General features: G+C 40.3%; 1 protein-coding gene across 7 annotated transcripts in view; it reads right to left on the bottom strand.

The window, feature by feature from the left end:
• Positions 1-17,736, bottom strand: part of ANKRD6 (ankyrin repeat domain 6) — a 99,813-nt gene that overhangs the window by 22,896 nt on the left and 59,181 nt on the right. For 5 of the 7 annotated variants that reach the window (XM_039343119.1, XM_039343123.1, XM_039343118.1 and 2 more), the window contains exons 3-4: positions 10,426-10,524; positions 8,564-8,741 (exon numbers count right to left, since the gene is read on the bottom strand). In XM_039343119.1, the coding sequence (XP_039199053.1) occupies positions 8,564-8,741; positions 10,426-10,523 (276 nt within the window). In that variant the 5' untranslated portion in view covers position 10,524. The remainder of the gene's footprint in view (positions 1-8,563; positions 8,742-10,425; positions 10,525-17,736) is intronic. The other 2 variants (XM_039343124.1, XM_039343122.1) reach the window with 1 other exon arrangement.

Genomic DNA, 17,736 nt, shown 5'->3' with positions numbered 1-17,736 from the left:
ATATATGTAAGGATGAAATGAAAGCATAGGTTATATGCATGAAAATCAGACATAGGTATTGTACATCTCACATTTCCTCCCCATAGCATTCCTTGTAAGAGGAATGGTAGATAGATAACTTTTGATAGAAACGTATAATTTTGAAAAGTTCATTCTCCTTCCTCCCAATATAGATAAAGGGTTCAAAATCATGGAATCGTTCCAAATCTCTTCCCAAGAAACATCTATGCAGCACAGCCGTCTTCTCTCTCCTTCCCTCCAGATGTGTTGTTCCTTAAGTACTAGCCAGCACAAATGAAATCCAATATATCTGGAGAGCACAAGGTTAGGAAAGACTAAGTTTAGTCTTGCCATATTAGCAGTGTCCCAGAATATCCATAAATCATTCTCTACCTTTAGATGAGCAAAACAAGCATAGAGATATGGCTAGGGCAGCAAATGACTATTCTCAGTGAAGCTTGTAGTAGCAGCAGATTGTATACAGATCAGCCTTCCCAAACCTGAAACATTCCAGAGGTGATAAACTTCAGTTCTCGTGAAGCCTGGCCAACACATCTGGATGTTAGCAGATTTGAGAAGGCTAACCAAAATCTTCTATAATCACTTTAAAAAAAATAAATAATTGAATACTAAACAAATGCCAAACTTCAATAAACTAGATCTGTAATGTCTTCCAAATGTTCAGAGCCCAACTTTCCATGAATGCCCTTCAAATAAATTTATTTTGTACTCTTTGCTATTTTAATGAACATGGCCGAAAATACTATAATATTCTAGAGAGAAACAGTGATGTAGGTAGAAGGATGCAGACCATGGATTATTACTCCACAACTTCTACTTTGTGTATGTTGTTTCTTACTGTCAGTGTTAGGGAGACTCTGGGTGAATTGGTTCTATCAAATAACTATTGATGGCTAAGGGGACACCCATACAAGATGGTGACAGCGATAGCTCTTTAATGACCCCCTGATTTTCCATTCCTTTTAGTTCTTTTTTCCACTTTTAATAGCAATAGCACTTAATATTGCTTCATAGTGCTTCACAGCCCTCTCTAAGCGGTTTACAGAGTCAGCCTATTGCCCCGAACAATCTGGAGTCCTCATTTTACTAACCTCAGAAGGATGGAAGGCTGAGCCAACCTTGAGCCAGTCAGGATTAAACTCCTGTCAGTCGGCAGAATTAGCCTGCAATGCTGCATTCTAACCATTGTGCCAACAAAGCTCTTACTTTAATTAAGTAATTTTAATATTTTCCTTAGTTTTATTCAAATCCTCACCTCCATTTTATTTTTATTTTATTTTTTTAGCAATTAGAATTAATATTTAAATTAATTTTTTTTAGTAATTAAAAACAAGATGTTCTGGTATCCTGGAGTATTGAGACACCAATCCAGAATACAAAATTGTAAAGCAGGAACAAAAAAAGAACCTGAAAAGAAAGATGAAAGGGAAGTACAAGCTAGAAATTCAGCAAAGACAAAATCCCAAACAATATAAGACTGAGATGGCCTCTGGGCAACCAAAGATAAAAAGACTTATTCCAGCTTAAATAAATTGCATATAAGTCTCCCTTCCTTCTTCCTCTCTTCTTTTAACTTCCCTTTATCATTCTTATTCCTCATTAGACTGGGAAGTGAATGACTGCCCTTCCTCTGAAGTTGAAGTTCTAATACAGTGATGGCGAACCTTTTAGAGACCGAGTGCCCAAACTGCAACCCAAAACCCACTTATTTATCGCTGTGTGCCAGGTGGGCATGGCTGTGGGGTCATGGCAGATTGGGTGTGGCCAAGGTGGGTGTGATCACCTCGATGTTGCTCATGGGGAGGGACGCCTGTGGGTGCCGGGCAGGTTGGAGGAGATCTAGCGGGTCTCTGGCAGGTGGGGTGGTGGGCAGTAGGCTCATCCTGCAGGGTGAGGCGAGGCAAGGCGAGGCAGGGCGGGGATGCCATTGTTACAGGGCAAGGTGAGGCAGGGGCGGGGGTGGCACCATCAGCCCCTGCACACAGAGGCCAGCGAGCGCATGGGTGCTGGGATGCATCCGGCCATGTGGGACCTCGGTGAGTTAGCAGGTGGATGGTTGAAAAGGGACGGTTGCCATCTCCAGGCCATGGTGCGCATGTCTACAGAGAGGGCTCTGAGTGCCGCCTCTGGTACGCGTGCCATAGGTTTGCCACCACTGTTCTAAGAGGAGATTTTATTTTTATTTATCTAATTTTTAAGACCTGTCTACTTCACAGGTACCAGATAGAAGGGAGGCCGCTGCTTATACTAGGAGTAATTTAAATGGAAAGCTAGATTTGGTTGCTAAGAACTGGCCTTTAGCAGTTCAAATTGTCATTGCTACACGTGATCAGCCAATAAAAATATAGATGAACTAAACACTTGGAAAATATATTTCCAAACCAGCTATGGAACCAAATAGCAACTCATACGTTTCAAAACCTACCTCTAACCCAGGGCTTTTCAACCTTTTCAAGTCATTGTACCACTTTTAGGGTATGGCAACATCCGAGTACCATCAGTCGCTTAGCAAGTTGTCAAAAACTTGATGACCCCCCCCCAAAAAGGAAAAAAGTGATAAAGTACAGGTAGTCCTCAACTTACAACAGTTTGCTTAGTGACTATTCGAAGTTACAACGTCACTGAAAAAAGTGCCCCCCAAGCCACAGCCGAGCAAGACACCTGCCTGCCCGCCCGGCCGCGCTCTTCCTCCTGTCTGAGGTTTTCATTGTTGTGAGCATTTCTGTTGAAGATTGGCAGCAGGGGTAGGGTGGGGGGGTGTTTGGTTTTTATTCCTCCCATCTTCTGGGTGGTTGCAGCAGGTTTTGGTCACTCCACATGACCGTGGGACACTGTGACCGTCATAAATATGAATCAGTTGTCAAACATCTGAAAGTAAATCACAAGACCCTGGAGATGCTGCAACATTCCAGCTGATTGGTGCTTCTTCTGGGCTCAGCAGAAGCGCCAGGATCAGCGTCGAGCTCCAGCTGGAGCCTGGCACTGATCCTGGCGCTTCCGCTGGGCCCTGACAGCCCTGCAGCTCCAGCCATCTCTCGCTCAGGCTTGTGCGGTGCTGCCATCGGTTCAGCTCATTCCCCTCCCCCGCTACCACTTTTCTAGCATGGTCGTGTACCACCTGCCAAGTGCCAATGTACCACTGGTTGAAAAGCCCTGCTCTAACCCATAGACCAGTGTTTCTCAACCTTGACAATTTTAAGGCATGTGGACTTCAACTCCCAGAATTCCACAGCCAGCCATAGACTATAGAGATTTCTTTCCAGTTAAAGAAGCCACTGAGAGAAAACTAATTTTGCAGAGACACAAGTTCTGGCTTCAAGCTACAGAAACTCCTTTGAAGGAGAGCAGGTGGCACAACAGACAGGCAACATTACAATTCCTTTTTTGTAAAGTGTCCCCTAATGTGCTTAGAGAAATCTCCTGCCTTCCCCGCAGAAGGGATCTAAAAGGATAATGCGATATTTTAGGCAGTTTATTTTTTGCTTTTCAAACTTAAATACCTTTTGAAGCAGATTTTACATTCTGCCAATACTTTCTTTATAACGGCTGTATCCTGCCCTTGCTAAATTCTGGGAGGAGAGCCAAGCCAGTGAGGGAGGATGGCACAAGACTATAGAGCTCCTAATCACAACCATCCACACACTACCTGTAAAACAAGGAGCTCCTTTAACATCAAGTCAGAACAGGAGAGATCCAGGGAAAGAAATACCCTGGATTTAATGAAAGGAAAGGATACAGGCTTCAAGTGATTTTTGTTTGGAAATGAGAAAGTCTTAACTCAGCTATCTGCCACTCTCTGCCTAGGCCAGGGGTAGGCAACCTTGGATCTTTTATGACTCGTGAACTTCAACTCCCAGAATTCCTGAGCCAGCCATGCTGAGGGGAAAGGGAGAGGTTCCAAGCTGAGCCATGCTGGCTCAGGAATTCTGGGAGCTGAAGTCTACGAGTCATAAAAGAGCCAAGGTTTCCTACCCCTGGCCTAGAGGAAACACAACTGATCTTAAGCAACCTTGAAATAGTTAAATTTATGGTGCAGTCAGCCACCATTGCAACTGGGTCTCTTAACAGCTTACTTCTTTCTAGTTGCTCCTCTGTGGAAATGCTGCTAAGACCAGCCTCCAAGAATACAAAATATATAAAAATGGTGTTCTGTTCCAAAGCAAAACTATGCAAAAGAGGAGGAAAAAATCATCCAGCGGTCAATGGAACATAATTCTCAAACTATTTGAGAATAAGTCTATGGTTGATGATCTGTTACAACTTGGCCCTGAGAATCAGTCTGAACAATCTACTGCAGGGGTGTCAAACATGCAACATCACGTGATGTGTCGTGACATATTGTGACTTTTTTTCCCATTGCTGGCACTGGGGTGGGCGTGATTTCGCTATGATGCATCCGGCCTGTGGGCTGGCAGTTTGACACCCCTGATCTACTGAAATGTTTCAATCAGCCGTCCAGCATGGACCCTAACTCTGATCTCATTCCCCAAGGGGGTGGCTCCATCGATATACCTATCCATTCATCAATGCAAAACAACTATACCTACAAGAGTTCTGAATTGGAGCGGTTTTCTGCTATGTGTCTTCAATCTGATCTTATTTGCGCTGAGTTTAATGTCGCTAGCAGTAGGTGCTGGGCCCACAGATACAGAGCTTGGAGTACCAGATTGGAGTTTGGTGAATACTCACTTCTATGATAAAGAAGAACAACAACCACAACTAAGAGAGAGGAAAGCTGGATTTTATAATGACCATGTCATTATATGGGAATTATTGACAATATTGGTCCAGCCTCAGAAACAAGCTGTCCATCTGAATCTTCCCCTTCTATGCCACCATCCCATTCAGAATGCTTGGTCTCAGAGAGACCTATACAAATTGTAACTTGGGGTGTAGCTGGTTGGAAAGAATCTGTCGACAGTGATTTGATGAGATACTGTCTGAATTTGAGAGATACATAGTCCTTGACATATGACCACGCGTTCAGCAACCACTCAAAGTTACAATGGCACTAAACAAGTGGTCATAAGTGCAGGGCTATTTGCATCTCAGTCCTGTGTTCCTGTGATCAGGATCTGGCCACTCGGCAACTGGCTCACACAATTGATTGGTTGCAGCATCCTGTGATAATCACCATTTGTGACCTTCCTTGTTGGCTTCCCCAGAAAGGCAATGGGGAAACCGGCAGGGAAGGTCCCAAGTAGTAGTCTAGTGAAACTCATCAGTTCCTACTAATATATATGGGGACAAAATTACATATATATTCTTGTATGATTTTGACAGTGTTTATCTAAGGATAAAGATAAGGATATTCATCTTTTTTTTAAAAAAATGACAATTAACCTAAAAGAAATTCATTTTTTTATTATTATTGGGCCTTGCAGAGTCTACAGGCACCCAATAATTATACGATGAGGTAAGACTACTCTCCTGAACACAGAAAGTATAAATTATAGTCATTCCTACATTCTATATTCTAATTTTGTACTGTCACCCATCTGCCAATTTACTGTAAGAAAGCTGAAAATGAACAAATGACTAGGAACTTTTTTTTAATGCAGATATTTAAACACAGTATAAATATAACCTATAAATAAACACAGTGATTTCATTGAACAGAGGCAAAGCTATCATAAACAGCAGCACTCAAGAATGACCTCTTGCTATCAAATAGCTTAGAGACTGATTCATAACAGAAACCCACTTGCTCACCCACCCAACAGATTTTTGTTATACTAGTAACTTTAATCAGATCAGTGCATGAACAAAAACCAATGTAATGCTAACGTTAGAGAAAGACAATGTCTGCTCTGGAAAAATTTCCCTCCAATTAAAAAGAATCCCAAGTCACACAGCAGGAAATTGTTTTAATAAGCGACACTGATAGTTTCTGACCATATTAAAGCAGAAAAAGCCTACAAAATAGTTAGTCAGGCCAGCTTTCTGTGCCTGTAGCAATGATGCGTTCACACATGGGAGATGAGCTGGTGACTGCAATACAAAATACATAGGATAGAAGAACGCAAAGAGTTGGATATAATGAAGTATAATACAGTTTTTAAAAGATTATGAGAAAAAAAATTAATATAGGTGGTTCTTGCTTAATGACCACTTGTTCAGGGACCATTCAAAATGACAATGGTGATGAATGAGAGGTACAGTATTTATGACCGGTCCTTCTACTTACGATGGTCACAGCATCCTGGTGTCACGTGATCACTATTTGCGACCTTCTTTGCCTGCTTCCTACAAGTCATGTCACTTGGGAAGCTGGCAAGTCACAAATGGCGACTTTGTCACATTGCACTGAATAACAGTGCAGGAGTCACTTAATGACAGAAACATCTGCCGGAAATTCTGTCACTAAGTGACATGGTCTCTGAGTCAAAAGAGGACACTTCTCTGGCAATTCAGAACGAACCAAGTCCCATTGAGTGCAATAGCAACTGGAAGCTAACTGTTGAGCTTAATAAACAGTAAATTCTACTGTGAAACTGTGTTAATGTAGAAATAACAATATAAAGACATATAATCCAGCTATTGTGCCCACTCAGAATAAGAGAATAGTCCTGTCTATTCAAGGTAACACCGATTTGGTGCCTGAAATAAATACTCTCATGTTTATAAGAGAGGAAAATAGTAACCCAGGTTTTGTTTTATTGTTTTAGCATATGGCATACATAGCCAGGGAAGTCTACATTGCTTTTTACCACAGAGTAGTTCTGGCAGTCTAAAATTTCCAGTTCATTTTGTTCACACATGGACACTATTCACAGTGCACCATGGGAGGGGGCAAACTAGCTTTGCACCAGCTGGCTAGCAGCGCTCGAGGGATGTTGGGTCATCCGGGCTTTCTTTCACTGACCTCACCTCGCACTGGGGCAAATCTGGAACTGGCTCCCACTTCCTCTTGGAACACAACTAGCTTTTCCTCCAGAGTGGTACTTATTTATCTACTTGCATTTTTACACGCTTTCGAACTGCTAGGTGGGTAGGAGCTAGGGCAGGGGTGTCAAACTCAATTTCATTGAGGGCCACATCAGCATTGCGGTTGCCCTCAAGGGGGCGGGGTGTGTGTGGCCAGGGTGGGTGTGGCCTACTGGGTGGGTGTGGATGGAGTGGGTGTGGCCTACCGGGTGGGCATGGCCACCTCTACATCGTTTGCGTCAAGGGTGCCTGTGGGGGCCTGGGAAGGAATGGGACAGATCTGAGGGTCTCTAGCAGAAGGGGGTGGGACCGGGGCAAGCGCCAAGGCATGACCCATTTCTTCATTCCTCACAAAAGGTGACATCTCCCCAGCATGCACCCAGGGGGCGGGGCTGACACGGCAGGGGCTGGTTCCTCGCTGTTTCTAGACAGCTAATGCGTTTCAGCATAGATGGCCACCACAAAATTGTATATTGGCTCCTGACCAGCCTGGGCCAGGGCCAAGGCAGTGGGGGCTGTTCCCTCACTGTTTCCAGGATGGCTTCGCAGGCCACATGAAACCACTTCGTGGGCCACATACAGCCCCCGGGCCTTGTGTTTGACATGTCTGAGCTTGGGGCAAGTGATGGGAGCTCACTCCACCACTCGGCGCCATGAGCTTAAACTGCGGGAATGCCATCTCTGGCTGACAAATCCAGTGTCTTTAAGTTGCTACCCACTGCACTCTCTATAGTACTGCAGTTAATAAGAATAAAGACTTGAATTATCTTAACCATCCTTTTCTTTATTTATTTGGTGATTTTAAAAAAAGGAAAATAAAAGAATGCAAAAGCAATCAAAAAAAGAGAATACAAAAAGCCCATTACTGTTGCCAAAAAACCCTGCATAGTTTGGAAGGTAGGTAAATGCATGCACAATTCAAACGTTTTACACTTTCATAGCCAATAGTCCTAATCAAGCTAGTTTCCAATACCTCAACCATTTCACAAAAATGAGCAACTAATCCTAGATAATATGTACTCTTCAACCATTCCAGATACCGATCCTGAGGTCATATTCATCCAAGGAGGCAGGGGAACAGGAGGGATGAAATTTGTTATTTTGATGACTCCATCTTATGTACATGATTGTGTATATTTGTGTGCAACAAATGAATAAATACAAATGAAAGGAAGGAAGGAATAAATACAAATGAAATGGAGTTTGCTTGTGTAAGTCCTCATTTGGGTAATCATCATGGTTAGAAATAATGCCTGAGATAACAGCCCTTCAACAATAGATAACAACAGATAACAACCTGATTTATTAAAGCAAGAATTAAAAATGCTCCCAGAACCACAGTGGCCTGTGAGTGAATCACATACACAACCCTCAGACTCCTTGTTTAGGGATGAGCCTATATAAAGGGAAACAACATACTTTGGTATTTGGGATACTGTACATTCTCCTAGATAGGGAAACCCTAGAATAGTCAGTGGGACTCTACACAAAAGGTACATTACTTTGTGGAGAATCATCTAAATAAGTGAGACATGCAACCATGCATTTTTGAAGTAGATCTGACATGCCAGATGGCCGGTCCGAATGCTACATGCAAGCCAAAAAGAGTTCTAACCTCTTTCTCTCTTTGCAATCTTCTAGGATCTTTTCTAGCCTTTTTCCTCTGTTTTTTCTTATCTTTTTCTTCCTCGACTTCTTTGACCAGGACCACTGCTCCCTTGACTATTTCTGGGGTATGTGCTGTGTGAACACTCATTGACCAATCAGAGATGGCATCTGGATTCCAATAGGGGCTTGCGGGATTAGCAGGGAGAAGGAAAGAATTACTTCTTGGGGTTTCATATTCTAGACACCTGGTTTCCAAAGGCTAAAATTCATAATAATCCCATTCAAGGTCACTGGAGGTCATTCTTCAATTAATGATTAGGTCTTTAACAATATGTTAACAATCAACATCTGTAGAACATGAAGTCAGCATTTAAAATATTCTACCACATTTATCAAGTTTCTTTACATCATTTGTCAGAGGTTACTTTAATTATGAGGATACTGGTAATTATGATTTGTTACCCAAAATCACTTGTTGAGATCGGTAGCTTGAGATAGATAGATATATTGGATAATAAATGATTTACAGTTGGATATTTACAAATAAATATGAGATAGCTAGATATATTGGATAATAAATGATTTACAGTTGGATATTTACAAATAAAATAATTAATGACTTTTGTGGCTTAGTGGAAAAAAAATTCAAAATAAAAGCAGTCCCTTGAAAGTTGGAAGTGTTATCCTGAGTTATCCTGCTACAAGACTACATTATTAATCATACTTATGGGCAAATGTGAGACTAGCATTGAAAAGACACGACAGTCCTCACTCAATTTGTATGTCTTTGGCACACTTACTCCCAAGTCAGTTTGACTATCTCACAGGATTGCTGTAAGGATAAGTTTGAGGGAAGAAAAACATGTACATCAGCATAAGCTTTCTGAAGAAAATGCAGGGTAGACAATAGAATTAATAAAAGAGAGTCAAAATATCTTGCACAAGGTAATATATAAAACTAATCTAAAAGAAGATGGACATTTGTGCAAAATTAAACTTTATCAAAAGCAGCAAAGAATTGGGGGTCTACAGAAAAAGAGAATGCCATTATTTAATCAAATAAATAGTAATCATTTTCAAGTTAAGATCACTTGAATATCTTCGTCAGTTAATTAACTTTTGATCTAAGCTCAACAACATTGCTGGGAGAAGTGCTGTCCAGATTTAATAATAATCAAGATTCTGTAAACATTGTGGACAGTAACAAAACCACCATTTGTATATATGCCCTCAATATTTTTGTAAAGACTGAAAATGGCCAAGCTTAATCCACAAAGGGTGCAAAAAATCAATCATGAACCCTCTTGCCCAAAGTTTCTTAGTTTCATGTGCTAAAGATAGGCACTAATGTATTTCTATAAATACAAACCTTCTTGGACTGTGTTATTTCACCCTTTTTATGCAGCTGCCAGAGGTGTAGACATTGACAGAACTGCAGTGAAAACGTTAATTGGCATTTTGGCCTCTTCAAAGTAGAAACTGCTACCAAGTGTTTCTCAGGAAAAAATAAATCAGCCCCTTCCAATATCCTTGATGGAAGGGCAAATGGATTTTTTTTTTAAAAAAATATGTAACATGCTTCCAACAGATTATAACTAGTCCTTAGTTTATCTATATTCATTTCTTCCTGCAACCACTTTACAAAAGTATCTGGGAAACATTCATTTCGGCTCTTGAAAAGAACGCCTAAAGTAATTGCTCTGCATTGTCATCATATTTGCTAATGTTCCTTGCAGGTTGACCCAGACAGGCTGGGAATCAATTAAAAAAACGTATTTGCCACGTAAACATAGTTTCCACAATGGGTCACATGTAGCTAAAGATTACAAATGAGAAAAACTCCCTGCAAGAATGGTTGTGACTACTCACATCATCCTGAAGATCCACATCACAGCTTGCTTTGAGCAGAATCTGGACCACATGAAGATGACCCTTGTAAGCTGCAAGATGGAGAGGTGTCCGCCCATGCTGGAAAGCAGAAGATACCAACTGCTGAACAGGTTTTAAGACCATCACTGTAATAGCTACAGTGTACAGTGTAATAAATTGGAAGGAACTCAATTAAAGGAAATTATCTTACATTTCCAAGCCCACTGAAATGGCTTGAATCTGTATTTCAGTATTTTAATCACAAAGATGCAATTAAGTCATTTTATGCTTAGCACTTAATAGTCCTCCATAGGAATACCTCAAAATAAAACTATACATCTCATTTGAGAATAATCATTGCTTAGTGTAGTTTTTTAAAAAGATAAATGTAATGCAATGTGCAAATATTGCACAAGAAAAGAAAGATTTTGTGTAAAATAGTGTTCAGATTCCAATCAACACATGGTGGGAGCCTGAAGTTCCACCTTACCCCAATCTTCAAACAGAACTCAAATTTAGAAACTTGCTTTTATTTTAAAATATTCAAAATAGTTCTCATTCTTCTTTTGGCCTTATTTATTTTGGTGTGTCTTTGGTGCATGGGTATGGATGTGTGTGTGTAGCCTTCAAGTCACTTAACCACATGGACAACTCCATGCAGTTTACTTGGAAACATTTTTAGAAGTAGTTTAACACTGCTTTCCTCCTAGAGGTGAGACAGATTGATTGGCCCAAAGTCAACAGCTGGCTTCAAGTCTAGGACGGAACTGGAACTTGGGTTTTCTCTCTCCTAATCCAGCACCTTAATATTGAACAATATTGACTCCTCACCCCTTGCCCTCACACACACACACACACACACACACACACACACATACACACACACAGTTACTTTCTGCAGACCATTGGTGGTCCATTGAGGTGATCCGCCACAGCCATCTTTTACTGAAGCATGTAAGTATTAATATAAATAGTAAAGTTAATACTCAACATGAGAAAACTGACAATTTGTGAACGGATTTGGAGTGCAGTTATCAACGGTGAGTCAGCCACTCACACACACCAACCCAGGCAACCTGAAGTAGTGCTTGAGAGCAATCTTGATCATGTTCCAGTTTCAATTCTTCAACAAATGCCTGACATAATTGCAAGTCAAAGTGCTAGGAAAATTCCTAACTGCTTGCTAGAATCCGCCTGGATTCATAAGCACCCAACTGGGCCAACCTGATTAATCCTCCCACTCTGAGGAGGACCCGGGTGACAACACATTTCAACTGGACCAAGAAGAGTTCAAAGCAAAGTCCTTCATCTTCAGATCACTCAAGTAAAAATGAGGTTTTATGTATGTCCACTTATGTGATTAGGCAAACCTGGTGGCAAACTTGTGGTTGTCATGGAGACCATGAATTCCTAAGTCTTTCCTGCCCTTGACCTGAGGGCATAGAGGTTAAAATCCTCCCCAATAGCTGGGGAACTCCAAAACAACCCAGTCAGAAGTTCAGGAATGAGTCTACCAGGCAGCAGGAAAAATGGTGCATCAGCAGGAACTGAAACATCTCCCTACAGTTTAATTTTACACTCCAGAGGATCATATCACAGTTGCAGAACATTGCCACAACCATCAGTCCTTTCCTTGGGGTCATGACAAAACCAAGGAATGTAAATATCTGAAAGGGCTGTATCACCACTTTTACATATCAGGTCTTACTAATATATTCTGGATCTACCCATTCATCCCCTCAAACCCTTATATGGTGGCACCTTTATTTTTAAGGATATCATTATTTAGTTTACCTTAATGTGGGAAAGAAATAGAATAACATAGAATAAAGAAGAATAAAGTAAAATAATAATAATAATAATGAAAAATCACTAAAAGCAAAAATCATGTGTCTGCATAATCTCTGAAAGAAAGCTGTGTTAGCCAAAAGCTGTATTAACAGTACGTGAATGACCTAATGCATATTTAGAAACATTGTATAAAAGTAAAAACTGCCTTCATTGTTATTCCCATGAGAAATGGAGCTAACGTGTGAGAAACTATCTGAATGTTACACAAAGTAGATTCCATATACAATGTAAGATTCCATCTATGCTTCCTTTGTTCCTGAGAGAAAGAAACCTATAAAGCTTTAGTTTAGACCCTCCCCTTTGTTTAGAAATTTGTTGATTGTTAAATCACTTCTGAACCTTTTTGCGCAAAAATAAAGATCTCTCTTTCACCCTCTGGAATTTTGTAAAAGCCCTTTATATTTTTTAAGGCTTTATTTTTCCACAAGAACCTAGATGGGCTGATCTTTGTAGGGTTACCTCTGTCCCATGTAAAATGTAGCTATGACTCATCAAGGTCAAAATGCAATTTTCCTACCAACTGTAGCTTTGATGATACATTAAATGCATCACTGCTTCCCTTGATTCAATTATGGCTTTTCCAATGACTGTCATTAAAACAACAGGTGGGCCAAATATGCGCCATACATTTATCTCCTGGATGATCAAGACTTCACATGAGCTGTTGTTAATCAAGAGGAAAGACAGTTTAGATACCTTTAGGTAACATTAACCATTCCTTGATTCAGTATTAATACTGATCTATATAACATTTAAATTATAAATAGGTTTCAAATGGATTTAAGCTAATGATTTCTGACTGTCTGCAATTCTAAAGTGCAATTAACAGGCCAGAGTGATTCTTTATTCTTAACAGGAAACAGGAAACCAGTAAAAAAGATTGGGATGGGTTTGCTTGGATTAACCCTGTCCACATAGCACATTGCTAAACCCAACCTTTCATCTTGTTACTGAGAATGTATGAATCGATGATTAATCCAGCTAGAATGAGCAGCTAGGACACCATCATGGTTGATGAACAGATATTGAACAGAAACCAGTTCAGTTACCCTTATATTGTAATTGTTACTATTATCTGTGACAAACTCCCAATTTTTGATAGTCAATAATGTTTCCTTCCCAAAGTACAGTGCCTAATGACATCACCTCATGCTAAAGTAAAACTAGATGAAGTTCTCCCATAAAGTCCTTGATAAAATTGCTAAAAAAATTTTTTATCTCTGTATCATTTCCCTCTCCACCAATATTTATAGGAAGGTGAGTTCAACTACAAAATAATTTATAATTTGCTGACTGGATCAAGGACATCGGCAATGAAGCATTTTGCTCGGCTGGATAAAGTAACAGTCAATTTTCCAAGCCTTCAATTATGTTTCTTTAACCTTTCAATTATCTTCCAAAAAAGGAGGAACGGCCCTTGCCTAAAAATATCTAAACAGAAGGCCCAGACATTGATCTCTCTCTTACCATACCATTTTGAACCTCGAATATGTACTGACATCTAAGATCTTATTCAAGAAGGCAGTATTTGTAAGTAACTAGTTTAGCCAGCAATCAATGACAACATTGATTTTATTTAGAATACTAGGTATGCAGCTGTTGCCTTTTTTTTGTTTTCCTGTATTTCCCCTTTTTCCAATACAGTAATAAACTTGTTTCTTCTAAATATCTAAGTATTTCTCTGCACCAGCTTCAAAAGGATAATTCTCATGAAAACCTTCCTTGTGGGTAGACATGCATTATGCACTGTTACAGAGCTGTCCCTGTGTTTCAGGATTGGCAGAAAGCCTATTTTGTCCTACAATTTTAAGCTTTGAATGGGAAAATCTAAAGCACCTTCTGCTCTCTTTTTCTATTGCTGGGATGAATGGAGAAGTCCTTGATAAAAAGGCTAATAAGTCCCTCATTAGATAGTCTAAACCAGGCATGTCAAGCTGCCGGCCCATGGGCCGGATACATCATACTGAAACCGTGCCCGCCCCATTGCTGGCAATGGGGAAAAAATCGTGATATGTCGCGCGATGTCACGTGATGTCGCGAGTTTGACATGCCTGGTCTAAACTAAGACAAGACGTTCAGCCAAATGTCCTTATCTTCTACTAGAGAACCTTGGGAAGATGGACTTTATCAGTAAGGCTTTACATCACCTTCTCTTCCAACTTGTTGTAATGTCTTGTTGTTGTTGTTAATTGCGAAGTCGTGTCTGACCCATCGCGACCCCATGGACAACATTCCTCCAGGTCTTCCTGTCTTCTACCATCTTCTGGAGTCCATTTAAAGTCACACCTACTGCTTCAGTGACTCCATCCAGCCATCTCATTCTCTGTCGTCCCCTTCTTCTATTACCCTCAATCTTTCCCAGCATTAGGCCCTTCTCCAGTGAGTCCTTCCTTCTCATTAGGTGGTCAAAGTATTTGAGTTTCAACTTCAGGATCTGGCCTTCTAAAGAGCAGTCGGGGTTGATCTCTTCTAGGACTGACCGGTTTGAACGCCTTGCAGTCCAAGGGACTCGCAGGAGTCTTCTCCAGCACCATAGTTCAAAGGCCTCAATTCTTTTGCGCTCAGCCTTTCTTATGGTCCAACTTTCACAGCCATACATTGCAACTGGGAAAACCATGGCCTTACTCCTGCTTATTTAGACATGATCTCTCACTGGAGGCCAAGCTATTATACACTGCTCTGCTGTAGATATACTAGAAAGAGGATAGTTCTGCCTTAATGTTTACCTCTGTCATTTCACTGTAGTCCATCACACCACCTCACCTTCTGTAGGCAATGTCTCTCAAAGAGCCATTTGGAGATTGTGCAGTTTGCACTTTGGAGCCAGGGGACACTGGGGATCTTGAAGCAAATTCTAAATCTTAAATTATGGATATTTAAATAACTGGAATGGAATAATTGGAGTAAAAAAAAGGAAAAAGTTCTTAACCTACTTCAACAGCTACCAATGTAGATATTTAACAGGCAAATTAATATGATCATTTATTTATAATACTGGTAGTCCTTGACTTACAACAGTTCATTTAGTGACCGTTCGAAGTTACTATGGCGCTGAAAAAAAGTGACTTATGGCTGTTTTTCACACTTATGACTGCTGCAGCTTCCCCATGGTCACATGATCAAAATTCAAACGCTTGGCAATTGGTTCATATTTATAACGGTTGCAGTGTCCCGGGATGATGTGATCACTTTTTGTGACCTTCTGATAAGCAAAGTCAATGAGGAAGCCAGACTTAACAACGGTGTTACTAACTTAACAACTGCAATGATTCATTTAACAAATGTGGCAAGCAAGGTCATAAAATGGGGCAAAACTCACTTAACAAATTGTCTCACGTAGCAACAGAAATGTTGGGCTCAATTGTGGTCGTAAGACAAGGACCACCTGCACACAATTAATCTCTGGACTTTATTTTCATAATTTGTTAGACTGTTTTTTCTCCTCAGCAGTTATTTATTTATTTACTATCTATCCCACTTTTATTACTTTTATAAATACCTCAAGGCGGTGAACATACCTAAACTCCTTCCTCCTCCTATTTTCCCCACAACATCAATCATGTGAGGTGGGTTGGGCTGAGAGAAAGGGACTAGGCCAAATTCATTCAGTCGACTTTCACGCCTAAGGTGGGACTAGAACTCGCGTCTAATCTAGTGCCTTAACCACTAGACCAAATTGGCTCTCATTATTTCCATATAGCAGCCTCAGGTTAGATTGTACAAAATGTATGTCATCAGGAGAAACAACCCTTGCTTTTTTGGAACATACCACAGCATATTAGCATGGTTTGTTAACAGGGTTTTACTTCCAAGTCATGGCTTCCAGTCAAAGAAACCACAGAATTCCCTTTTCATGAAGCCTAAATGAAAAATGAGCATGGAATTTCAACCAACAATTGTACGATACTATTTTACCTGAGAGGGAAAGCTTACTGGCAAGTTCTGACTATTGAAAATGTTAGTACTTATAAAAATACTATGTACAATTAAAAAGCAAACGTTAATATACATTACAATCTGACAAATGAAGTGTCAGAAAATTTGTGTCTTGAATTTCATATCACTATGTGGTGAAATGAAACGATAGAAACATCTATTGTTTCGGCATTCTGTTATTAAGCACACAAAAACATTATCCTTTTATTGTAGATGGAAGTTGAGGCTCAGGCATAAAAACTTTCCTCAGGCTAGAATCAGGGGTAGGCAACCTTGGCTCTTTTATGACTTGTGGACTTCAACTCCCAGAATTCCTAAGCCATAGCTGGCTCAGGAATTCTGGGAGTTGAAGTCCACAAGTCATAAAAGAGCCAAGGTTGCCTACCCCTGGGCTAGATAATCAGGTGATTTAGGAAGCCTGCTGAGTTGCTCAAAAAAAAACACGGACACAGCAACAATTCCTCCAGCTCTGCCACTTTGTATTAACAGCAAAGGCCAATCAATTATGGTTGCAACCCAGTATAGTCCTCGACTTACGACCACAATTGAGCCCAAAATTTTTGTTAAGTGAGTTTTGTTCTGTTTTATGATCTTTCTTGCCACAGTTGTTAAGTGAATCATGGCAGTTGTTAAGTTAGTAACACAGTTGTTAAATGAATCTGACTTCCCCGTTGACTTTGCTTGTCATGAAGTTACAAAAGTTGATCACGTGGCACTGGGACACGGCAACCGTCATAAATGTGAGTCGGTTGCTAAGCATCTGGATTTTGATCACGTGACCATGGGGCTGCTACAATGGTCATAAATGTGAAAACAATCATTAGTTGTTTTTTCAGTGCCATTGTAACTCCAAATGGTCACTAAATAAACTGTTGTGAGTTGAGGACAACCTGTATTTCCAAGGAGCAAATCTATGTTCCCACTGTATTCCCCTCAACCACAATTAAACTTTCAGAGAAGCACTTGAGGGCACATAGAGCAGAGGTGGACAATTTCTGTTTTTCCATGTTTAGTCTGGCTCCAATTCCTAAGGTGACCAACCGTCCTCCTTTAGGGAGGACAGTCCTCCTTTTCTAAGTTCTGTCCTTCCTCAAAAAGTGTCCTCCTTTATGTCCTCCTTTTCGATATTTGAAGACTAAACTGCAGGGCTTTTTTTTTCCTCATAGAACGCTCAGAATGGCGTTCCAGCACCTTTTTTTGATGGGTTTTTTTTTCAACTTTTGCATGAGCTGTGCTACTTCCCCTATTGGCTTTCGAAAACCAATAGGAATTGCTGCTGAGCACGCCAAAACACCGGGCTGGCAAACTTTGCACATGCAAGTTGTCTGTATTATTGTTGCAATGAATAAAATGTTTCTTTTATTTACTATATTTTTTTCTTCAATTTATTTGTGTCCTCCTTTTTATTGTAAAAAAGTTGGTCACCTTACAATTCCCAACATCAGTTTTATTTATGCTTGTTAGATTCGCATGCTACATTTTTTTCCAAGAAGCTCAGAATAGTATATATAGCACTCTTTGCTC

This window comes from Crotalus tigris, unplaced genomic scaffold (assembly GCF_016545835.1).
Source record: "Crotalus tigris isolate CLP2741 ecotype Arizona unplaced genomic scaffold, ASM1654583v1 scf7180000017833.3397121, whole genome shotgun sequence".
NCBI classification, from domain to species: domain Eukaryota; kingdom Metazoa; phylum Chordata; class Lepidosauria; order Squamata; family Viperidae; genus Crotalus; species Crotalus tigris.
This window is presented reverse-complemented; position numbering and strand designations above follow the sequence as displayed.